This window comes from Saccharomycopsis crataegensis (assembly GCF_037102585.1).
Source record: "Saccharomycopsis crataegensis DNA, jcf7180000000085, whole genome shotgun sequence".
Lineage (NCBI taxonomy): Eukaryota > Fungi > Ascomycota > Saccharomycetes > Ascoideales > Saccharomycopsidaceae > Saccharomycopsis > Saccharomycopsis crataegensis.
In genome coordinates, this window is record NW_027043830.1 from 170,549 (window position 1) to 194,388 (window position 23,840).

Genomic DNA, 23,840 nt, shown 5'->3' on the forward strand with positions numbered 1-23,840 from the left:
ATATATATAATCAAATTGAAATAAAACACATAAAGCACTGCAACCAAGAAGATCAAATTCTGTGGAACTCGATTTCTTCCTTGATTTCTTTGGCTTGCAAACTTCTCAACCGGATACCATAAATAGTGATCCCAATAAATATCAACAACACAAATAATACCCATCCTTTATGACTGGCTTCAACTGGTTTGGTTGATTGTTCCCAATCGGCCTCGTCGGTGTCACTAACCTCCAACTTCTTTACCCCCACATCGGAAATCACCACGTCGACTACTGGTTTATCATTACGCCCGGTCTTGACGTTTTCAGTGGTGGCTACAGTCTTCAATCCATCAATGACTTTACCAAACACAACGTGGTGGCCATTTAACCAATCGGTGATCGCGGTGGTGATGAAGAATTGCGACCCATTGGAGTCTGGGCCGGAGTTGGCGTAGGCAAGGTATCCTGGTTTCTTAAACTCGAGAGCAAAGTTCTCATCCGGCATCTTCTTGCCAAAGATTGAGTAACCCCCGGTACCATCTCCCCGTTCAAAGTCACCCCCTTGGATCATGAACCCTTTGATGATTCTGTGGAATATGGTGCCCTTGTAGCCCACTCCATTCCAACCTTCGGCAAACGCCACGAAGTTCTCGACCGATTTAGGAACCACTGTACCAAAGAGCCCCAAAGTGATTCTTCCGAGTGATTCTTCGCCTTGGGATATGTCGAACCAAACTTCGTGGGTGATTGGTGGGTCATCGACTGGGGCAGACCATGCCAAAAACGGGAGACTGAGAAAGAGAAATAGTATGTTTTGGAGTAGCATGGGATATTATAGTAGATATTGATATTGCACTAGATAATAGATGACAATAATAGATATATCCATCAGATAGCGGACGGACGTGCGGTTGTTTTGTTGTTTGATCGATATGCGAGTGCCACCCGCCAGTGTCAACAATAAGAATGTCCGGGTACCATCGAATTTTCAATCTTCCACAAACATCAAATTTTTTCTCCAATCAAACAACCACCAAACGGATCGCCAGTATCACCATCTGTCAATCAACTATACCTATAATGATCCTGGCTGTGTTGAAAAGAGGGATCCACACCTCGTTGAAGACCTCTGCCGAAGTAGACAAAGACTTCTTGAACAAGATCTTGGCCAAAGTGACAGAAACCACCGCAAAGCCAACGTCGAAAAGACCAGCCAAAAAGAGAGACAACACCTACAAGGCTGATAGAAATAATAATAATAACAGAACTAACAACAACAACAACAACAGAACTAACAACAACAACAGAAAATTTAACAACAACAAACCTAACAGTCAAAAGAATGGCCAGCAACCAAACAAGAGAACTGCCGCCCCAAGATCCAACAACAAAAGCTCGAGGTTTGCCAAAGACAATATGGACGTGATGGACGCCAACCATACCACCCCAGGGAAGTTTGTCGGTGGTGGCAAGAAATCAGCTTCTAAGCCAAAAAATTCTAGACAGGGCCAGCGCCGTGTTGCCGCACCACCAAAAATGGTTGCCTACAGTAAACCAACCCAGTATACTCCAGAAACCTTGACCCCACAGAGTCTATTACGTTATTCATCTGTGATGCCACTGACCAAGGACTTACGTGTGTTGAATTATGCCATGGGTGGGATTCCAAAAGATTCCGAAGCATTATCGTCTATTCGTTTCAAAGGGATTGTCAGAGGAGATTACCAAGTCATTGACCAATCTAGCAGCATTTTGAGCAAGAATACTGCCAAGTTAAATTTCAATTTCGGGGTGGTGAAGAATTTGTTGAACAATAATGGGTCTTACGACTTGGTGTCGAAAACTAAGGCGTTTGAACCTTGTGTCGGGGTAAAGAGTGTCAAAGAGTTGATCAACAATTAAAGGTAGGTGGCTGATTATGTAACTTGTGAATGTATCATGTAATTAGGAATAAAAGTGGTTATAAGTAGTTGTTGGTGGTATTTTGGGGACGGGACACCTAAAATACTGTTACTATTGTAATGTAGCAAAAGAAAAGAAAAAAAAAGATCGGCTACCGATTGAGAAAATGACAAGGAACAAATCTTTGCAAACTTCGGGTCATGGCAAGCTGTCAAAGGTGTTGTAGTTATGATAGTGGCAAGTTGTGGAAGTGGAGCCTGCGACAGTTGCATCCGAGCCGAAAGTTATGAAGTAACCGACTGAACAGACAAAAAAAATCACAAACTTTGCCATTTATGGGGTCATTCAAGGATAGCCACCTTCTGTGTACATGACGTCTGCGCCATTTTCTCTCCGTGATTTGGGGTTCTTTATTTTGTTTGTTTGTTTAATAAATACATACGTCAGCCAAGAGGTTTTTAGTCATAACCAATTTTTAATGAGGAGTTAACTCCAGTACCCTGTTGTTGTACAACATTGCTGTTGATGGATGATGATGGTCATTTGCTAAAAATATCCTATTGTTCTTCTTTTTCCATTTTGGTGTACCTGCATAACCATAAATTACTAAAAATAACAGCATTACAATATTATGGATGGTAAGAACAACAACAGTAGTAACGATGATGGCGATCATAACAAAAATTTACCGCAAAATTACATCATACTTCTTTGACTAATTTTAGCACTCAACAATCAATAACTGGTATAAATATTGATGAAAGTCATAGTTTCATTTTCAACTCGTTCTCTTCAATTTTACACATCAACAAATAAACCAAAACTACACACTAATAATACAAACAATCACCATGAAGTTCCTTACTGCCGCTACTCTTTTCTCCTTGTTGGCCACTGGCCTCGCTGCCCCAGTCAAGCGTGAAGAAGAAGAACCAAAATATTTCGGTCTTGTCACCATCCACTCTGGCAGTGCTTTCCAATACGCCGGTGTTTATGAGGTCGAATCCCATCCACACGTTTTCTCGGTTGCTGGCTCCGAAGGGGAGTATGTCAACTTGACAATGAAAGCCGATAGTTCATTGACCAATGCTAATGGTAGAGGGGTGTACGTTGACCCAAGTACCGGCGAAGTCGGACTCGTTGGTGAAGGACAAACACCATCTACTGGGTTCAAGATCGAAGAAAACTCCTTGTCTTACAATGATGCCGAAGCATTTTCTGCTTGTCCTTCGGGTGAAAATAAATGGTCCTTGACCTTTAACTCCACTTGTACTGGTGGTACTGGTGTTGGATTGTACGTTGTTTCTGCTTGAGAAATGATTTTTTACTAAAAAAAGAGAAGGTAACACAAGTATACTTGGATATTCTTGGTTTCAACTGTGTCACCTTCAACTTACTTTTCATCTATTTTTTATGTTTACGATTTTTTTTTTAGCAGGGTTCTCCTATTTTTTTACTTTTCTCATGTTCTTTTCTTTCGACCTTTATCGATGTGATAATCTTCACATATACCCCAATTATTTATTATATTACGAAATTACACGAAGTTGATATGACTTAATTTGATTCTATCTATGTAAGTTATTCACCAACCAGTCGTGGAGCATTCAAGTAAATGTAGAATACTGGAAAAGCAGCGCTGAAATAAATCTATGATTTTGAAAGAAACTTCATGAAGTGGTAGCCATTCATACTGTCGGTTCGAAATATACATTGGTAGCCTGTGAAAATATCAATTATTTGGAGAAATTTCAATCACTAGTTATTCTATTGCATAATAAAACCACCTTGTCCTTTGTTGAAACAGTGACTATATTAGGTGTTGTTCGAGAATAAAACATCGAATCCTCATTTATCGTATAATAATTTCTTGGATAATTCATTCAAAATTATCTTCTAGTATTTCCATATTTTGTTCCTATCAACAAACAATAAGTAAAAGTTTGCAACCTCAACATCCTTTTCTCTGATGGCTACGAAGTATACCGAATTATGTGTTACACAGATTAGTTACTATGCATTGAATTTCTCTGATTCATGTACTTTTCCAAGGCAAGTTATTCATATATACCATTTTTGTCTACAAAAAGAATTCCTAGATGATCGTCAGAGATTTTTATTGGGTAATGAAAATCCCCAAACTCCCAATTATATATATATATATATATATATATATCTTTGTTGTTAATTTATCAAAATAGTCAATACCATTCCAGTTTCACAGTACACACTAAACGCATTTCTAAGAAGAGCCAGCACACCATTGAATCACTATTATCCCTAACAAAAGTCTAATATTGTCGCCGAGTACTCTTCTTAATATTTTTCTTTCAATGATAATATTTGCCCCATTCAAATATCTGACAAATCTGACAAATCTGACAAATCTCTGTTGCAAACTTTTCCTCTTTCGGCACAAGAATTTTGCACCGTTTCCCGCCTAATAAAGTCCGAATAATTTTATTCCAGCCGCTTAGTAATTTGTCAGCGCAGGGTATCATTATATAAGGTTGCTATGCCAAAAACTTTTCTCGAAATTCGCATCATTTTAGCTCAACCCTATACTCAAATTAAACAAATATTCGAATAATCATCTACACAACATGTCCAAAGTATTGCTTGCTATTCCTTCATACCACGGTGCTTTCTACGCCGATGGCGCCAAAACCGGGCTCTTCTACATTGAGGCCCTTCATCCATTCAACGCCTTCAGAAAGGCTGGGTATCAAGTCGACATTGTCTCTGAAGATGGTCACTACGGGATTGATGAACACTCCACTATCGACGCCTTCTTAGTCGGTGACGATGGCAAAGTGTACCGTGATGCCAATTCTGAATTTAACGTGGCCCTCAAGAACACCAAGTCCGCTGCTGACGTTGATCCAAAAGACTATAAAATTGCCTTTGCCGCTGCGGGCCATGGGGCCATGTGGTATCCTAAAGAAGCTACCTTGAGAAAATTGTTTGTTGACATTTACGCTAATAATGGGGTGGCAGCAGCTGTGTGCCATGGTCCAGCAATCTTCGCCGGTTTGGAAGACCCAATTACCAAGAAGCCATTCTTCAGCGGTAAGAAGGCCACCGGGTTCACGGATATTGGTGAAGTTCAAGCCGGAGCTGACGACGCCATGAAGAAATACAATTTGGACACCATTAAGACCTTGGTGGAACGTGATAATGGGACTTATGTCGAACCAGCTGGTCCATGGGATGATTTCACAGTTGCCGATGGGAGATTCATCACCGGTGTCAACCCACAATCTGCCACCTCTACTGCTGAAAAGGCTATTGCTGCGGCCAGTGCTTAATGGGAGCATTTTATTTTTGATTTCTTTATTGATATGATAATAAATGACACTGAATGACTAGTTGAGTGTTGCAAAAATATGTAGATTACAAGTTACCAGTAGATTATGCAAATATTAAATAGCTGTAACAAAATAGATTAACAAAGAAGAAAGCAGATTCTTAGAACTAAAAAAAAAAAAAAAAAAAAAGACAAAGGATATTAAGAAATTCTATGAATATAACTAATGGGAGAAAAGCAAGAAGTATTGTTATAGATACCTAAGCGGTCAAGAATTTTGGTTCACCTTTTTCATCGATCAAACTGACGTCAGTATCTTGAGGACCTTCACCAATACCAGTCAAGATCAATCTTGAAACATCGAAATCACTAGCAGCAAACGCATCTTCCCCAATAATTGGGCCTTCCACCGACTTGACCCCAGCTAACAATGCATCATCAAGAGCTTCCCAGCCTGGCAATTCACCAAAATACTTGTACAAAGTACTCAAAATCTTGACCTCGTTCTTGGCTTCATAATAAATGACGGCATTTGGACCAGCATCATAAGTGTATGCTGCAATCAAACCTTCACCATTGGCAATGCTCTGATCATTGATCAAGTTGACCAACTTGATGATGGACTTGGAAGTGTCGTTCATGTAAAAGATTGGTGGGGTGGAGTCCAAACAAACTGCATGGAAAGAGTTCGAGTCCTTAATGGTCATATCAGCAAACGCATTGAAATCTTTCTTCAAGATGGCGTCCTTCATGTCCACAAATCTCTTTGGAACCACTTCCTTGATTCTGTATTGGAACAAATCCGAAGTGTTGACGGTGATTTGCATCCCCGAGGTCGACGAGGTGTCCTTCTTATCAGCACTCACCACCAAAATTGCCGCTTTGATATCTGGCCAGTGAGACTTTGGAGCCACTTCCACAGCCTTGGAATCACTACCATCGGCAAGTTCTCCCATTTCCCAGGCGACAAACCCTCCAAAAAGCGAACGGCATGCTGAACCTGAACCTTGTCTGGCAATCTTGGAGATTTCCGAGAATGATTGAGGAAGCTGATACAATTTAGCAATTGCAGTGACAAAGGCTGCCAACCCCGCGGCAGAAGAAGCCAACCCCGCAGCGGTTGGGAAGTTGTTTTCAGAAACAATCAACAAGTTCCAATCACTGAATTTTGGCAAGGTTGGGTCCTTAGCTTCCACTTCTTTACGAAGTTCCTTGAGGGTCATCAACACCGCAACCAAACGTGGCTTGTTCAAAGTTTCTTCATGACCATTCAAGTATAATTTCGAAGCGAGATATTGTGGACCAGTAGACACGGTGGTCAAGGTTCTAAGGTGAGCTTGATCTAAGGTGACAGATATGGACGAGTTGGTTGGGAGATTCAACTTTGTGTCGCGCTTACCCCAGTACTTGAGGGTGGCAATGTTCACTGGAGCAGTAACGGAGGCAGAATACACTTCAGACATTGTGATATTCGATAAACAATGTTTCACAAAAATGGAGTGAGTGAAGGCGTTTTTTTTTTTTTTTTCAAAGGTGATGGTTGAAAATTTAAACGAAAATAGCGAAAAATCACTATCTTATGTAATCACATGTTAGAGGTGAGGTAATCACTCGCTGGCAGATTATATAAGCGAAACAGGATGCTCCAACCTGACGGGTTTCATCACATTTGCTATCGATTATATAAGCGTTAGGTTACGTATTACAAAACCAGTAGACAAGTATTATGTAATCCAGAGAATGCTCTAAATATGGTGGATGGTTGTCACCTACACGATTCCAAACTCTTTCAAAAGCATTCCAAAACCTTTTAAATCGATAACAAAACTTCATGCATGACATTAGTATATATATTACAAACACTTGGCTCTTAAAAATAAAATGTGAAACGAGAAACAACAAAACTTAAGCATCAGTGACACAACCATCAGAAGCGTCAGAAACTAACTTGATGTACTTAGCCAAAGTGCCTCTAGTGTATTTTGGCTTTGGTTGAACCCACTTGGATTTTCTTTCCTTAACAATAGACTCGTCAACCAACAAGTCAATTGTGTTGTTGTCGGCATCAATGACAATCTCATCACCATCTCTAACCAAGGCAATTGGACCACCTTCGTAAGCTTCTGGGACAATGTGACCAATTAAGAACCCGTGAGAACCACCAGAGAATCTACCGTCAGTCAAGAGAGCACAGTCTTTACCCAAACCGTAACCCATCAAGGCACTAGAAGGTTTCAACATTTCCGGCATCCCTGGTCCACCCTTTGGACCTTGGTTTCTAATGATAACCACGGTTTTTTCACCCTTTTTAATTTCTCCGAGTTCCAAAGCCTTGATGAATGATGCTTCTTCTTCAAAAACTCTGGCCTTACCTTTGAAATAAGTCCCTTCCTTACCAGTGATCTTACCCACAGAACCTCTTGGGGCCAAAGAACCATAAAGAATTTGTAAATGACCAGTGCTCTTGATTGGTTGAGAAACTGGTCTGATAATGTCTTGACCACTTGGGAAATCCGCGGCTTCGGCAACGTTTTCTTTCAAAGTCTTACCGGTGACGGTTGGCAAATCACCATAAAGGAAACCTTCATTGAGCAAGAACTTCATAACTGCTTGAGTACCCCCAATCTTTTGCAAATCGGCCATCACGTATTTACCCGATGGTTTAAGGTCACCCAACAATGGAGTCTTATCAGAAATAGTTTGGAAATCATCAAGGGTCAATTTGACACCACAAGCGTGGGCCATGGCAACCATGTGCAAACAAGCGTTGGTAGAACCCCCAGTGGCCACAATATAAGTGATAGCATTAAGGAAAGCTTCTCTGGTCATGATGTCTCTTGGCTTGAGGTCCATTTCGATCAATTTCTTGATGGCTTCCCCAATGTTCTCACACTCTAATCTTTTTTCCTTACTGACGGCAGGGTACGATGACGAGTTTGGTAAAGTCATCCCCATGACTTCGGCAGCACTGGCCATGGAATTGGCGGTGTACATACCCCCACAAGATCCAGCACCAGGACAAGCGTGCGAAACCACATCTTTTCTTTCTTCTTCGGTGATTTGTTTCGAGATGTATTGACCGTATGATTGGAAAGCAGCCACTAACTCGATTTTTTCATTGTTGAATTGACCACAGCTCCCCACACCTGGTAAGATGGTACCACCGTATACCATAATGGAAGGTCTGTTGTGTCTGGCCATGGCAATCAAAACCCCCGGCATGTTTTTGTCACAACTTGGGATCCCAATGTTAGCATCGTAATGTTGGGCCATCGTGATAGTTTCAAAACTGTCGGCAATAATTTCTCTTGATTGCAAAGAGTATCTCATCCCATCGGTACCCATGCTGATCCCGTCAGAAACCCCGATGGAGTTGAATCTCATGGCCTTGAGGTTGGCCTTTTCGACGGAGTCTGAACAAAGTTTGTTGAATTCCATCAAGTGCATGTTACAAGGGTTCCCGGACCACCATACGGAACCAACCCCGATTTGAGGTTTCTTGAAATCGTCTTCTTTGAAACCAGTGGCGTACAACATGGCTTGCGAGGCCCCTTGGGACTTTGGTGTTGTGATAATGGACGAATATTTGTTATATTTCTTGACAGCATCTCTGGCAACTCGTTGAGTCGAGAATTTTCTCTTCAAAACAGCGTTGGCACCAAACATTGTTGTTGTTGAAGTTTGTGTAGTGTGTATAATTGAAAGAAAGTAAATCAGGCGGAGGTCCTAATAGAAATGCGAATATTTCAATATACAGAATAATGATTTGATGTTATATATATGGATGATATGTGATTGTCCCCGATAGCGGTATGACTAATAATTGCTTTTTTTTTTTTTCAGGCGGTGAAAAATTGTCGTTAGGAGCCAGCTGATGGGCCAATAAGCACCCAGGGATTAGTCAAGCAATATATATATAAATATATATATTATTATTATTTTTATCAATAGAATAATAAATATATTATCTATAATAAGGTCAATAATTAGTTTTTGCACAGTGTGTTTATATTGTTGTCATCTATGGGCGTAGTCCCCTTATTAATTGGTTTGTCGGGCCTATCGGTCCAGCGGGCGGCTGTCAAAAAAGTTTGTTGATTGACAGACTAAGGGCAATAAAAGAACATTTAGTGTGATTATTCCAAGTAAGGATCTTTGGGCAAAATGACTAATAGGACATAGGCTAAACTTCTAGGTTCCAGAGAGAGTAGACAGAAATATTCGTTGAGTGAAGGTCCGATTGCTCGGTAAATTCTTTTCAGAGGCTTCCTGAAAATGATGTTCTTTTTTCATCTTATACAATAATATCTTTTAGCTATTCTTTGTTTTTATTTATTAGTTAGTTAAGTATTGCTTCAAATGGTATTGCTTTAATATCCTTGCTCATTCCCATTTTACTTCAATTAAGCTTACCATTTAAGCAAACTCAGGAACGAAAAAAAATTCAAGATATATTTAATATTTAATAGCATTAACTATTAAGATATCAAAAACTACTTGTGTTTTCTATCCTCATTTTAATCCTCTTGAGAAATTTATACTGAAAATTTCTTGAGAGAGCTGATAGGTATGTACATTTTCCCAAAGTAGTGATTCATGGTGTACACATTTGATATTGGGATGCCATTTGGGTAACATGTGTACACAGGTATCGTCAATAATAAATATAGAAAGTAAGGGAGGTGGATCAGTTGATATTTGAGAGAGGATAAGCTGGATAAGTAAGCTTATTTAACTAAATAGGATTAGAGTGAAGTATTACAATAATAATAACAATCTACAGTGGTTCTTTTTTCTCCTTTCTTTTTTTTTTTTCAAGATATCAATGTGATATAAATTGGGTGACCCTAGTATGTTTATTATCACAGTGAGAAGTACTATCAATAGTCATCTCCATGACATACAAACCAAGAAACTCCTCCTGGGATGGTGTGTAATTGATGAGATTTAATTAACAATAGGAGAGGAGTTTTTGGGGATTCGGAAAATTACATGATGATGTTGTCTGGAGAAGGGAATTGTTTTTTTTTGTTCATTTTTTTTTTTTTTTTTTTTTTTTGCAGAAATTTCAAGCAATCTCGTAACGACCCCAGTTTTTCCAGTATTTGACGTCTTTGGAAAAATTCACACATGGCGGGGGGTGAAGTTTTTATCTTTATGTTTTACTTTACATGAGCCTAATTTTCATCAACTAGTGGGGTTCGTAATAAAGTGGAAACTTCACATAGTTCGAGCTTTTTGAGTTAATAATACTTTACAGGTTATTCTCCATGTAATATCGAGCCAAACCAGCATAATTACACCCGTAATAACAATAGTACTATGCTGTTTCCCGGCATTGTCAAATCAACCGACATCCAGCCATACCATTGGCCATCAACACTGCCGGAAAAAGTCCGAGTACACTAATGTGGTGGAAAAACCCCGCAGGATGTTGTACATTGAGACTCCAATGATCTTGTGTATTTAGAAACACAGACATTTCTGCAAATGATGAGTGCTCAAGTTAAACAATAATATCATTTAACTTCTTCTACCCTTTATCCACCCATCATCATCATCATCTTTTCTCCGTGTTATTCCGTTGTCTCCTTTCTTTTTTTCCCAGTGCGGCCCTCCTCTAACGGAATAACATGCTGGCTGGAAAAATAGAACAAACCTTAAATCGGAAAAACAATAGCGTCGAGGCTGAATTGGGAACACCTGTTCCAACAACGGTGGGTTTCATTAAGAAATCAGAAGTAAATAGATATTCTGGGGTGGTGGAGATACTCCACCCCCACAATAATCAGTAGCGTCGTCATAGGTTGTTGTTTCTCCGTGGGTTATTATCGGAATAACTGGCTTTATTAGTATTATATCACCCGATGAGCAACAACCTTGGTTAGAATAGCTTATTCTCTCTGTAGCCAAATAAAAAAAAAAGAATGGAAGCTATATGATGACAATAATGAAATATATATACGATATCCCACAATAATCATCACCCACCAATACAAAAAGCCCTCCCCCACCACCACCACATAGATACCTGTTACGTGTAATAAGGTTGCATAGTTTTTCCGGAAAGGTGCTGCTGCCTGCATGAGGGCTCCGCAAAAACAAGAAAAAATTTTCCTGAAAAAGAAACAAAGGAAAAGCGCCATCTCCAGACTCTATGTGATTACCCCCCATACACACTTCTTGTTTCGCGAATATTGCCCCGGATGGGGTGAGAATGGAGTACAGTGTGGAGGGTATGGGGCAAGGAACCCACCTTCGGCAACTACTTGTAGCAATAAACAGAGCAACGGAGATGGAAAGCGCACTGCAAAACAACATGGCTCGGTGTTGAACAGTTGGTACTGATCTATTATTTTTCCCCATCTTCTTTTCTACTTTTATTGGTCTCACATAATAGATAAAATATCTCATTTTTCACTCCGGTTCCAGCCAAAGTAAATTAGGGGTTAAAAAAAAAAGATCGTGGAGTGAGATGCTTTTTGTTGCTGCGCGCGGTGACTGGCCCTTTTTTTTTTTTTTTTCTTTTTCTTTTTTATTATCCTGGGGCAACCCGCTGAACTATAAATATCCGGGATATTTCCTTGCTGAAAAGTGGAGGAGATTTAATACTTTTTCTGTTCTCTTTTCTCTCTCTATCAGTTCTATACATTTCTTTTATTGTTTCCTCTTAGCTATATTTATCATATATCACTAGAGAAATATATATCCATCCATTCATAATGGCTGAACAAGTTGTCACTCCTCCTTCTCCAGAGTCTCCAAAGATGTTGTCGTCATCTTCCGGGACTCCTGAACCTTCTACTGAAGCCCCAACTAAAAAAAAGTTTGGTGAACACACCTTGGTTGAAGGTGACTATGAATCCGCTCCTTCTCTTATGTTCGCTGCCTTGGTTGTGCTTTCCGTCACCTTTGTGGGGTTCACTTTCGGTTTCGATACCGGTACCATTTCTGGTATCACCGGGTTTCCTGACTATATTGAAAGATTTGGTCAATTGAACCACGCTACTGGTGAATACTACTTCACTACCACCAGAAAATCTTTGATTATTGCCTTTTATTCCGTTGGTGGTGGTGTCGGTGGTATCTTCTTATCTGGTTTCGCTAACACCATTGGTAGAAAATACTCGCTTTTGATTTTCCTTTCTATTTACGTCGTTGGTAACATTATTCAAATCACCTCGGGCCATGGCAAATGGTACCAAATGTTTATTGGTAGAATTATCACTGGTTTGTCGTCAGGGGCCTTGGCCAGTGTCGCTCCAATGTTTGGTGGTGAATTGAGTCCTGCCAAGTACAGAGGTGCTTTAGTTTGTTCTTTCCAATTATTCCTTACTCTTGCCATCTTTTTGGGTTACTGTTGTGATTACGCCACCAAGGAACACAATAGTGGTGCTGCCCAATGGAGAATCGTCATGGGTTTGAATTTCCTTTGGGCCTTTTTGATTTTCGCTCTTGTGTGGATCGTGGTTCCAGAATCCCCAAGATACTTGGCTGAAATTGGTAAAGGTGACAAGGCTAAGGAAACTATTGCCTACATCAACAAAGTTCCATTGAAGTCCAGATTTGTCGAAGAAGAATACAAGGCTATCGAAGAAGGTATCTTGACCGAACAAGCTGCCGGCACTGCCTCTTGGAAAGAATTGATCACCGGTAAGCCAAAGATTTTCCCAAGAGTCGTTATGGGTTTCATGATTATGGCTTTGCAACAATTATCTGGTATCAACTATTTCTTCTATTACGGTACTACCATTTTTGCTGCCGTCGGTTTACAAGACTCTTACCAAACTGTGATTGTCCTCGGTGTTGTTAACTTTGCCTCGACCATTTTCTCCTTATATTTTGTTGACAAGTTTGGTAGAAGAAGTACCTTGATTGGTGGGTCCATTGTCGGTGCCATTGCCTTGTACATTTACACCATTTTGGGGGTTGTCGCCTTGTATCCTAACGGTAGAGATGAAGCCTCTTCTAAGCCAGTCGGTAATGCCATGATTTTCCTCACTTGTTTGTTTATCGCCGCCTTTGCTGCCTCTTGGGGTGCCATTGGTTACGTTATCTTGGCCGAATCTTTCCCAATCAGAATTAGAGCTAAGGCTTCATCTGTCGGTATCTTGTCTTCTTTCTTGTGGAACTTCTTGATTTCTTTCTTCACTCCATACATCACCAACGCTATTCATTTTTCCTTCGGTTTTATCTTTGCCGGGTGTTTGACCTTTGCCATTGGTTACATCTACTTCACCGTTTACGAAACTAAGGGTTTGACTTTGGAAGAAGTCGATCTCATGTACGGGGACAAGAAGTGTAACCCATGGAACTCTGCCAACTGGAAAAATAAAGACAAGAGCTTGGATGAAACCAAGGTTGATTCCACCGACGTTTCTGAACACGAAACTGTTTAAGCAAATCTTTTTTTCTTTTCCTTTCTTCTCCTGTGCCTTTACTTTTGTTATGAATGATATCATAACGCTATTGAAATGATTTTACGGTTCTTTTTTTTTTTTTTTCTGTTTTTGTTGATCTTTTTTTTTTATCATAAAATGTCCAGCTTCTTTTGAGTGAGACGATCATCAAAAAAAGTGTGGGGCATGACATACCCAATTCTATGCTGGACAAAGTTACACTCCATAGATGATTTTATTAGGTTCTTTTAACGTTTTTTTAACATACTATATTTTTAATATGCATCATAACTGCTTTCTTTTTTTTTTTTTTTTGCCATACGTTATTTTTTTTGTGCTATACATGTTATTTTCATCTTTTCATTACCCCTTGTATGTTATTTATCCATGGTTGGTGGTTAAATATCGCTAATGTGTCACACAGAATCCTCAAGCATATCACTTAGTTGTAACGCAGATCCGTAACTCAAGTCAAAAGATTCCAAGAATTTTCCATGATGAGCACAAACTAGTCGATCATCACAAACTAGTCGATCATCACAAACAGTCGATCATCACAAACTAGTCGATCATCACAAACTAGTCGATCATCATGTTTCATTTTGTCTTAGAATGTGTGGGGGCTCTTCCTCCATGATAAGATAGGTTTCAAAGTTTAGAGAGGTTTGATAAGTGAATAGCACTACGACACGGTCACCCACAATTATTACTAGACAAGCTAAGCAGCACGACTTGACCATTTTCGGGCTAACATCGTGTTAATATCATCTACTGCTGTGATAATCATATATATAATTTAGATAATCGTGGTAGTATTAGTAAGTACCGTAATTATCTAATAGCTCTATTATTACAGCAATGCTTATCATATATGATGATACTATAGTATCATAGCAATCTAGGCAGTAAAAACAGAAAAAAAAACAAAAAAAATACAAAACAGCAAATTTCCAATTCGCTATGGATGGTAGGTACTGCCATCAATTAGAAAAACTAAATTCTTATTATCCGTCAAAGAATACAAACTTGGCGTCCGCAATAATGATCGAAGAGCAAAAATTTCAGACCCAAAAAATATACTGTAATGTCGATCTTTCTTTCACCTTGAAATGACAAAAAAAAACCAAAACAATACAAGATAGAGTGGGTGGGGACTAAAAAAAAAAAGATAATAAAATACTCGAAAGGGTTGTTTTTTTTTGAATTAGTTTTTGGGGTTTTCATTACTTGTTACCTATATATATATATATATATATATACACACACACACACACACACACACACACACACACACACACACACATACATGTGTTATGTTTTTGTCAAGCTAGCCTATTATGTAGTACATGCTGCTACCCACTCATACTGCTTACAAAAGTTAATCATTAGCACACATTCTTTTAACTTGTACTGTGGTTATATAACCTGTTATATTTTTTTTTCCAAGAATAACCTGAAAGATCGTAAAAGTAGATATTGATCAATACCTTGGAAATTACTAATGATAAGTAAAGTAAGCTCCAGAAAGTTTGTTGGCCGCATGAAAATATTACTGAAAAGTCTGAGTATGATAAATATCTACTGATAAGTTTCAAAATATCCACCCCCCGATAAGTCAATTACGATAATCCATAGTGACAACAATAGTGAAAAAAAAACCCTGAACCCCACTAATCGTCTCTCCAATCAATCCACACACTATCGGTTCTAAATCGCTGGGAGCACACTGCTTCTCTCAAATCTTTGACGTGGTCTCCCATTCTGTAACTCAACAACCCAGCATGGGCAATCATGATACCATTGTCGATACAGAACCGTTCGTCAGTAGCGTGGATTGAGCCATCACGATCACTGACCATGATTTTCATCATCTCTTGCAATCTTAAATTACATCCTACCCCGCCAACAATCAACACCTGGTTCGAATTGACGTGGGCCACCGCCCGCTCAGTGATTTCCACCAACATTGCAAAAAGACATTCTTGCAAAGAGAAGCAAAAGTCTTGGGGAGCGTATTTCCCACCATCGTTATTCTTTGCAAGGTTCTCAATGTGTTCCAAAATCCCACTAAGACTGATATCCATCCCTTTGACGGTGTACGGCAACTGAATGAAATTCTCAGGTTTCGTCAACCCTTTGCGCGCCAATAGCTCGATATTATACCCGGGACTAGGGTTATTAGGAATCTTCAAGATCCTAGCAAACCTGTCCAAGCAATTCCCGATGGCAATATCCAAAGTTTCGCCAAAGATGCGGTACTTTTGCTTCGAATAAGCAATCACCTGAGTATTGCCTCCACTCACGTAGAGTACCACCGGATTAATAGCTCCGGTGATCTCTCTTCCCATCTCAATATGCCCAATACAATGGTTGACCCCAACTAGCGGTTTGTTGTACATAAGTGACAAAGTTCTCGCGATCACTACTACCGATTGTAATGGAGCCCCCATCCCAGGGCCCTTGGTGAAGCAAATCACGTCGATATCGTCGATTGAAGCTAACCCTGCCTGCTCCAACGACCGCCGAATGAGTCTGACGATCCAGTTCCTATGATGACGTGCCGTATCTCTTGGAAGGAAACCTTCTCCTGGAGGAGTGATATAGGTATCCCTGATATTGGCGAGGATCTCTGCCCCTGTATGATGGGCCACCGGTGACCCTTCTGGATGGCGGATGATTCCTACCCCGAGCTTGTTAGCTGATCCTTCGAGCCCTAGAGCGATATAGCCTCCTCGTGTCATGGATGGATTATTGGGGTATATATTCTATTCGAGTGCACCCTCTATTATTACAGTTGGGAATCGTTTCTTCTTATTCATCTCTCATTTTTTTTTTTTTTTTTTTCGGTCGTCTGCCAAAGACCCGTGCGGGTGGTACGTTTATACTACAATATACTAGTGGTTGTTGTTTGTTAGATTTTATGAGCTTAGGAGTATTGAGATGTATATTAACGAGAGTATCAGATATATATATATATATATATATATATATCAATCAACACTATTTTCAGAAATAAAATCATGTTGTAATATAAGCAATATTCCATCGCCAACAACCTAACCACAGATCCATTCCCGATTAAAACCATCACCATTGAAAAGAAAACAAAGAAATAAGCAGCAGAAACCAATACGAAATAATCACCCACTCAACGGCTCACTCGAGGATCGACAGCCAAGCTCACAGGTTCCTCTATTGAGCTCTGTGCTCCTTGAATGTTCAGGGGCCGCGATATGTCCGAGGACTTTTGGTAGAATGGATTGTCACTTGTTACGGGATTGAGAGTGCTCATCCTTATTGATGTTCCATCGTTGTAGGTGTTTCCTCTATACTCCGCAATCGCTTCTTGAGGGTATAATTGTTGCTTCCGTTTCTTGTAGTGCAAGACGGATCTTCTGTTGACAGGGCTGAGGACCAATGCCACGAGGACAATCATACAAATGACGAAGAGGGCGAGAAGAACCCCCAAGTGGGCCTTGTAGGTGGTATTGAATGTCTTTGAGTTGAAGAGAGTAGACATGGACATGGCTATTGTGTGTACTGATGGTGATGATAACAAAGAGAATAGCAGCGAGGAACCAACTAATATGAAAGCATGAGAACGGTAATAATATAATATAATAAAGAGAATATAACACAATATAAGTGAAAAAGGAGAAGGAAAGTCAGGGTTATCCCGCGTGCCGCACCCCCCATCTGCCGCTCCCCCATCGATGATAATTTCCCCCTGCCGCCCCGCCGTTCAACCCACTGTTCTATCACCACCAGTAGCCATTATCAACCATGTCATTCAACACATTCACTAAAGAATTGAACTATCCGCTATTCGGCCTACAGTTCATCGACAACAACACTTTTGCAGTGTCTGGTGGTGGGGGAGAGGGCCGCCACGGGATCCCTAACGGCCTCGACATCTTCCAAATCACCAATAAGCAAGATGCTGACAATAAGAAAAAAGACAGCAAACCACCACCACCATCACAGCAACCAGTGCCAGACCTCCTCAAACCAAAAGAATTGAAACTCATTGGTGAATTCAAGTACGACAAAAACACTAGCGATGCCCCAATGAGCTTGGCGTACCACAAGCCCACGGGCACCGCGTACTTGGGTTGTAACGACGGGAAGACAATCATCGAGACCACCTCGACAAACCACGATTTGAAGGCGTTGAAGATCAGCGACAATGGCACCAAAGTGGGAAAATCCCAGCAATACCGAGTGTTTCCTAACAAAGTAGAAGGCTCCAGTTATATCAAGAAAATCGAGGCCCATGACCTTGGAAAATTGGTAATGTTGTCATCTGATGCGGTCTCCAGAGTCTACGTTAATGATATTACCAGTTTAGACAATCCCCTGGTATTTGAAGCAAAGGAAACTCAAGAAATCAAGGATTTTTCTATCAAAAAAAGTTCTAATGATGATGATAAAGCATTGGAGTTTGCATACGTTACCAAATCGACGGGGAAAATTGTCAACGTTGTTGCTAAGAAATCTCCAGTGATCAAGGACTTGAAACTCACTGCCAAAGAATGCCAATTGTTGAGAATTAAGTATTTGTCAAGTACAAAGCTATTAATCTTGGGAGCGTCGCCCAACAAACAAATCATCGCTTACGTGTATTGTACCGCGACCGATAAGGTGATCAACCGCCAAGTGTTAGTGAAGAACGTCAAGAGTGTCAATGCCGTCGACTTTGCACCATTCAACAATAATAACACTGCCGGGCTTTTGGCCGTTGCCACCAGCGATCTCAGCGTGGTGTTGTACCACGTCGCTCTTGATGGAGGGTACAAAATTGTCAAGATCTTTGAGTTCCCAAGATCTCATGCTTTTGCCGTGACCAATATTGCAATTGAAGAAAACTTGAACCATGTGGTGAGCGTCAGTGCCGCCAACAGTATCCACGTCATTGAATTGCCTAGTGTTGAGACTTTGGAAAGTTTGAAGGATGGTGGATCAATGCTTTGGTGGATAATCTTGATGATTCTTGTCTTGATAATCGCCATGTATTTGGCAAATGCGCAATAGCATTCTTGAGAATTGAGATTCTTTGTACACACACATACACACACAATTACTCATTATACATATACAAAAAAAAAAAAAAAGTTCTTTGCTGTTCACAATATGCTTAACCTAAATGTAATTGGTATTTGATATTTCTTTTTTGTTAGTTTTGCTTTGTTTATACATGTACAGGCGCTCAACTTTATATTTATTCAAAATAGTGGTGGCAGAGAGTCTGTATCTACTTGACATTGTTTTGCTTCTGTAAGATTGTTTGTCTAGGATATCATCTGATTTCTTGAACTGCTATGTTACTATTATGGGAAATATTTGAAATATTCTATGGTTTATGTGGGAGGAGGAGGGGGTACTGCAAGCACAATATTGCATATATTTTATAAGTAGGAGAATATAAATATCATCACCGGTCCTCCAGATAAAAGGAAAAAAGACATTGATGACATGAATGATAATTCAATCTAATAATGTATTTCGCTTCTTGGTGATTTGGCAGAAGTTCAAGCACTCCATCCACACTGTTTTTTTTTGTTTTTTTCTTGTCCACTTTAATGATTAATTATATACTCCCTTTTGCAAATATAGAGACCTCTCACCGAAATATTCAATGCAGATGGACCCTTCCTTATTTGAGTAAATCACACTTGCTGGAAAAAGACAACCCCCGGGTTATTTGACATTGGTACAGCCACTCGATAAGCAATTCCCTTCATCATACATTGAAATTGTTATGGTGAAAAAAAATCAATGCATCATCACTGCTTTGTAAATAACTCTTTATTAATAGCTACTAGCTCCTGTTTATGAATAATAAGTAAAACTTCCCAAGAAACAGAGAAACTCCCCAATAGGCAGGCAGAGGTTACCTGGTTCATTTGTATGATACTTTCTTTACCGATTACAATTGCTGGGCAAGCTACAAAAGTTTGACATATGAACAAAAATTGAAAATAGCGCGTACACACCTTGATTTATTGGTACTAGTATTCATAGATTGCAGATTTTGGTTAATGAGAATAACCATGAAGATCACTTTTTGACGATGGCCCAAAAAAATAGAGAGAGGGAGAGAGAGAAACAGAAACAGAAACGGATGACACTAAACCGCATATTATATTATATCAACTTCTATTATTATTATTATCACTATTAGTACTCCTACAGTTGTAGATATTAGAAATTTTGATAATTCCCTTATCGATGTAGCCTATTTAGATATAAATAAATATATAGAAAAATAGAGTTCTAGGCAGACCCGATGGAGGGAGAATATGTGTCAAAAATATATCGTATATCAATCGAGGCTAACCTCCCTTAAATATCGAGTGTTTTTTTTTTAATTTATTTTTTTAGTTCCATGTCACCTTATATTCGGTAGCTATCTGTATCTGACAGTATCAGCTGAGCAGGAGGAGGTAAAATACTACAGATAATGTTTCACAATTGCGGGTTCGAAGTTTTATTTAAGTTTATTTATCAATTGCCGATGTGGATGATTATTGGTGGGCAAAGCAATAATATAATATCTGAGGGTTATCTTTGGTTTGAAAGTGTTATTGCTATAATCATAAGTTAATTCCCTGTTGAAATCAATATATGAGTTGCCACAAATAGAATATATGATTAAAAATGATACATATGGCTGTAAAAAAAATCCCATACTGAATGACCAGATAGGTATAGTTATATCAGATTTATTATTATCAGTTCTTATAAAAGAAGAAGAAGAAGAGGAAGAAGAAGAAAAAGAAGAAAAATTACCACCAGAAATATATATGAAAAAAAAAAAAAATAGATAGAAAGGTATGTAATAATAAAAAAATGATCCTGTTTTTAAATACCCAAATGTTAGCTAACCAAAAATCATTGACCAATGTCATCCAAACATTCTTCTGCTTTTACCCAATTTTTTGTTGAATCGACTGGATGGATTGGTATGGCATAACCTGATATGTCGTTGTAGTGAATCCTTTCTAGGAAATGATTTTTCACAATATGGTCTAATGACGGTGCAATGATACATTGGGGTATTTCGCTGCTTTGTAGTGGTGGTGGCTTCTGACTCAATATCTTCAGCAAATGATCCTTCATTAAACGGGTCCACCATCCCATCGAGGGCGGCAAGCACCTCTTTAGATTTTTCAGAGCAAGCAAGATTCGTACCACCATCATTGTAAGTGTTATTCCCTTGCTCATTCTTCAATAGCCTGAAATCTGTATCCCATTTGATCCCATGCAATGCTTGCATGTGTCTTCTGAGCTCTGCCCTTCTTGGAAGCCCAATATACCTCCAGATACATGTTTCAATCACACACTTGTGGGGTCTCGTATGACTCAAATCGTATTGATCAATATGATATATCAAGTACTCTAACGAATGGAATGATTGGGGACAATGCGAGCATTTGTAGGATCCTTTCTTCTTGCACTTCTCAGTGACGTACTCCCACATCTCTGCGTCGTTTTTGATAATGCTGGCGATGCTTCCTCTTCGGGAGGAGTTTCCGCTGGAAGCAGTATCAGCAGAAGCATTGATCTCCCCAGAGGATGTTGGTCGACTTTCAGTGGATGATGGTGAGTACATGGGGCTGGATGGTGAAGTGGTTGGAGAACCGTCCATGAAGAATCCCGTAGAAACCTCCGACGCGGTGGTGACGAAACCAGCAGCTTGTGAAGAATGGAATACTTGATAAGGATCAGAAGGAATTTCCAGGGCAGGTGGCAAATAATTGCCGATTTGTAAAAGTCTTTGAGCATAAGCGAGGTCATTGGTGCATAGATTTGGAGACGCTTGATCTGGAGGACCAAGCATCGTTGGCGCACTTAAACTTAAGTTGTTATTATTATTATTGGAAAGCTCGGGATACCCAAGGATCGAGTGATTGTGATGATGGTTCTGCCATGCCCATGATGTGATGGAGTGATCTTGAACATCGTTAAAAGGTAGCTTATTATTCCTAAGTTCCTCGAGAAGATCAAAGTTATTGTAGTTGGCGGACGACGACATGATTTGACAATATTTCTGTGAGAGCTGTTTGATTGTGCCATACACCAAGGATATTGTAAGAGTGCACACGTATATGATACAATATATGCCTATATGATAGTACTAATAATGATACGAAAACAATAACTGATTCCCTTATATATATATATATATATAAGGGAATCTCAAAATGACATCAAAAAGAGACCCCCACAGTGGGGGTGCGCAACCCCTTTCATAAAACCAATGCCATGCAATGTGCCCTTATGTATATTGACGCAGAATGCAGATTGATGTCTCGCAAATATCGCATTTTAGTGCATCGGCAGACATGAAAAAGCAGGCTGTCAAAAGACAGAGCAAAATGTCTATTATTGATTATGAGGAGACGAGTTATTTGAGGATCCAAGTTGCCCGATTTGTCACTGTCATAACAACAAACAATACAATACAACAATAATGTCACAATGTTTTGGGATTGAAGGTACCAGGTGGTGAAGATAGATAGCCCAGTGTGTGTGTGTGTGTGTGTGTGCGGTACTTCAGCTCTGCAGCAAAGTGCCATATCATATCCTTTCAAAGGTTCTTTTGGACCTCAGATATCAAGTGGGGTCCCTATCAAAAAATGTCACACTCTGTGACATATGCGATTTTCATTAATAGGGAGCACAAGAGTTCTAGATCCTTTCGTGTCGCTTCCTTATTTTTTTTTTTTTTTTTTTGTTTCTCCCCCTATTATTTATTCGGGGCATCAATATAGGAGGAGACTGCAAAGGAATTTAATTTCCCCATAATGGGCCACTTTTCTTTGTACGTATGATTTTTTTTTTTCCTCCAATAAATTAGACTGCTTCTACCGCTGATCTTAGATTGATGGGATCCACAGATATATAGTCCGAGCTTATGTTGATCAATTCAAGAGCAGCATCAGTCTAGATGAGGCACAAAATGATAATAAGGAAATCACCAATTGTCACAAATTTATTTGGTGATAAGGAATGGAAATGGCTTTCCATATATGAAAATGACCCGAAGACATGATATAGTGATAGTGCTTGGTGATGGCCAGTTTTCTTTCTTTTTTTTTTTTTTTTTTTTTTTTTTTGGGTGTTTAGATATGAAAATGGATTGTCCAACTATCAATCATACTTTAGTCTTCGATCGGCAATTGACTTGTGACTTTTCTCGTATCGTAAGATAATATTTTGACGACGTGCCACTTACCACCTTTAGAGTTAAGAATTAAACCCTTGGTACCAGGATGATGGTCTACCATCACGTACAGTTACAGTTTAGCAAGAGCATACACCAAGCATATGAGGTGCTCACAAAAGCACTAGTGCAATATAGGAACGTAATAATGCCTGAGGATCTTGTTAATAACGGAAAAAATGTCACTTTTTCCTTCAATAAATTGAAAACAAGGCCAAAAAGTGAGTGGATGGTGATCTTCCATTACACTAGCACCATAATTGCGGGCCGACTTTCCACACACACACACACACACACACACACACACACACACACACACGGGGCGGGGGGTGTGAGCTTAGTGAGTATATTCCTATTCACAATTGTATGCGAATGAAAAGGTATGCTTATCCTCATTCGAAAACGTGTATTTGAAATACGCTTAGTGGTTACTACAGAAAACCAATCCAATTAGCTTGTAATGTGATGTGGGGGAGGGGGAGGAGGGCGAGAAACTACTACCATGGTACGTCGTAAGTATCGACAACTGAAATCATCATTACTCTTCCTAAAACGGGCTATGCGGTTATTGCGTGCAACCTTTTGACTGCACTGGTTAGTTCAAGGTAGACTAAATAGCCTATATGGTGTGTGGAGCTCCCTGTGTCAGGAATCGTTTGCTTAAACTTTATCTGCAGTTTATGGAAACGATAGAAACACGTATAAAGCATACTAGAAAAAGAATGGAGAAGACATTTAATCATTTGATCATCCTGTAATGAATACTTCTTATGATCCTTCAAATGAGGAATCTATCAAATGATGCTCAACAGTCTGGCAATCTCATTAATGATGAGCCAAAGTTGCATTTCTTTTTTTATATGTATATATGTATATATTTGTAATGATTTGCTAATCAATCCTCGAAGCTGATCATAAGCCTTCACTCGGTCAATTTATGGATCGCCGAGAAACCAAGAAAAGTAGAAAAGATAACCATACGAGAGAGAAAATGGAAAGCACTTTCCTCATGTATCACAAGTAA

The 23,840-nt window shown here is 39.5% G+C and overlaps 11 protein-coding genes across 11 annotated transcripts; 5 read left to right on the forward strand and 6 right to left on the reverse strand. All coding sequences in view use genetic code 12, as the record gives it.

The window, feature by feature from the left end:
- Nucleotides 1–52: 52 nt before the first annotated feature.
- On the reverse strand, nt 53–808 carry DASC09_048070 (peptidylprolyl isomerase family protein; the record flags this gene model as incomplete). The annotated part of the gene is made up of 1 exon (XM_064998406.1): nt 53–808. The coding sequence occupies one exon, from the start codon at nt 806–808 to the stop codon at nt 53–55; it is 756 nt and encodes a 251-aa protein (XP_064854478.1).
- A 140-nt stretch (nt 809–948) lies between these two features.
- Nucleotides 949–1,884, forward strand: RSM28 (mitochondrial 37S ribosomal protein mS46 RSM28; the record flags this gene model as incomplete). The annotated part of the gene is made up of 1 exon (XM_064998407.1): nt 949–1,884. The coding sequence occupies one exon, from the start codon at nt 949–951 to the stop codon at nt 1,882–1,884; it is 936 nt and encodes a 311-aa protein (XP_064854479.1).
- Nucleotides 1,885–2,735: 851 nt separating this feature from the next.
- DASC09_048090 (uncharacterized protein) lies at nt 2,736–3,197 on the forward strand (the record flags this gene model as incomplete). The annotated part of the gene is made up of 1 exon (XM_064998408.1): nt 2,736–3,197. The coding sequence occupies one exon, from the start codon at nt 2,736–2,738 to the stop codon at nt 3,195–3,197; it is 462 nt and encodes a 153-aa protein (XP_064854480.1).
- Nucleotides 3,198–4,487: 1,290 nt separating this feature from the next.
- DASC09_048100 (glutathione-independent methylglyoxalase) lies at nt 4,488–5,192 on the forward strand (the record flags this gene model as incomplete). The annotated part of the gene is made up of 1 exon (XM_064998409.1): nt 4,488–5,192. One exon carries the CDS (start codon nt 4,488–4,490, stop codon nt 5,190–5,192), a length of 705 nt encoding a protein of 234 aa, XP_064854481.1.
- Nucleotides 5,193–5,451: 259 nt separating this feature from the next.
- Nucleotides 5,452–6,654, reverse strand: MVD1 (diphosphomevalonate decarboxylase MVD1; the record flags this gene model as incomplete). The annotated part of the gene is made up of 1 exon (XM_064998410.1): nt 5,452–6,654. One exon carries the CDS (start codon nt 6,652–6,654, stop codon nt 5,452–5,454), a length of 1,203 nt encoding a protein of 400 aa, XP_064854482.1.
- Nucleotides 6,655–7,096: 442 nt separating this feature from the next.
- Nucleotides 7,097–8,857, reverse strand: ILV3 (dihydroxy-acid dehydratase ILV3; the record flags this gene model as incomplete). The annotated part of the gene is made up of 1 exon (XM_064998411.1): nt 7,097–8,857. The coding sequence occupies one exon, from the start codon at nt 8,855–8,857 to the stop codon at nt 7,097–7,099; it is 1,761 nt and encodes a 586-aa protein (XP_064854483.1).
- Nucleotides 8,858–11,913: 3,056 nt separating this feature from the next.
- On the forward strand, nt 11,914–13,590 carry DASC09_048130 (sugar porter family MFS transporter; the record flags this gene model as incomplete). The annotated part of the gene is made up of 1 exon (XM_064998412.1): nt 11,914–13,590. The coding sequence occupies one exon, from the start codon at nt 11,914–11,916 to the stop codon at nt 13,588–13,590; it is 1,677 nt and encodes a 558-aa protein (XP_064854484.1).
- Nucleotides 13,591–15,260: 1,670 nt separating this feature from the next.
- KAE1 (tRNA N6-adenosine threonylcarbamoyltransferase) lies at nt 15,261–16,331 on the reverse strand (the record flags this gene model as incomplete). Its single annotated transcript, XM_064998413.1, has 1 exon — nt 15,261–16,331. The coding sequence occupies one exon, from the start codon at nt 16,329–16,331 to the stop codon at nt 15,261–15,263; it is 1,071 nt and encodes a 356-aa protein (XP_064854485.1).
- A 407-nt stretch (nt 16,332–16,738) lies between these two features.
- DASC09_048150 (uncharacterized protein) lies at nt 16,739–17,116 on the reverse strand (the record flags this gene model as incomplete). The annotated part of the gene is made up of 1 exon (XM_064998414.1): nt 16,739–17,116. The coding sequence occupies one exon, from the start codon at nt 17,114–17,116 to the stop codon at nt 16,739–16,741; it is 378 nt and encodes a 125-aa protein (XP_064854486.1).
- A 257-nt stretch (nt 17,117–17,373) lies between these two features.
- On the forward strand, nt 17,374–18,621 carry DASC09_048160 (uncharacterized protein; the record flags this gene model as incomplete). The annotated part of the gene is made up of 1 exon (XM_064998415.1): nt 17,374–18,621. One exon carries the CDS (start codon nt 17,374–17,376, stop codon nt 18,619–18,621), a length of 1,248 nt encoding a protein of 415 aa, XP_064854487.1.
- Nucleotides 18,622–20,494: 1,873 nt separating this feature from the next.
- Nucleotides 20,495–21,625, reverse strand: DASC09_048170 (Rme1 protein; the record flags this gene model as incomplete). Its single annotated transcript, XM_064998416.1, has 1 exon — nt 20,495–21,625. One exon carries the CDS (start codon nt 21,623–21,625, stop codon nt 20,495–20,497), a length of 1,131 nt encoding a protein of 376 aa, XP_064854488.1.
- Between the last annotated feature and the right edge of the window lie 2,215 nt (nt 21,626–23,840).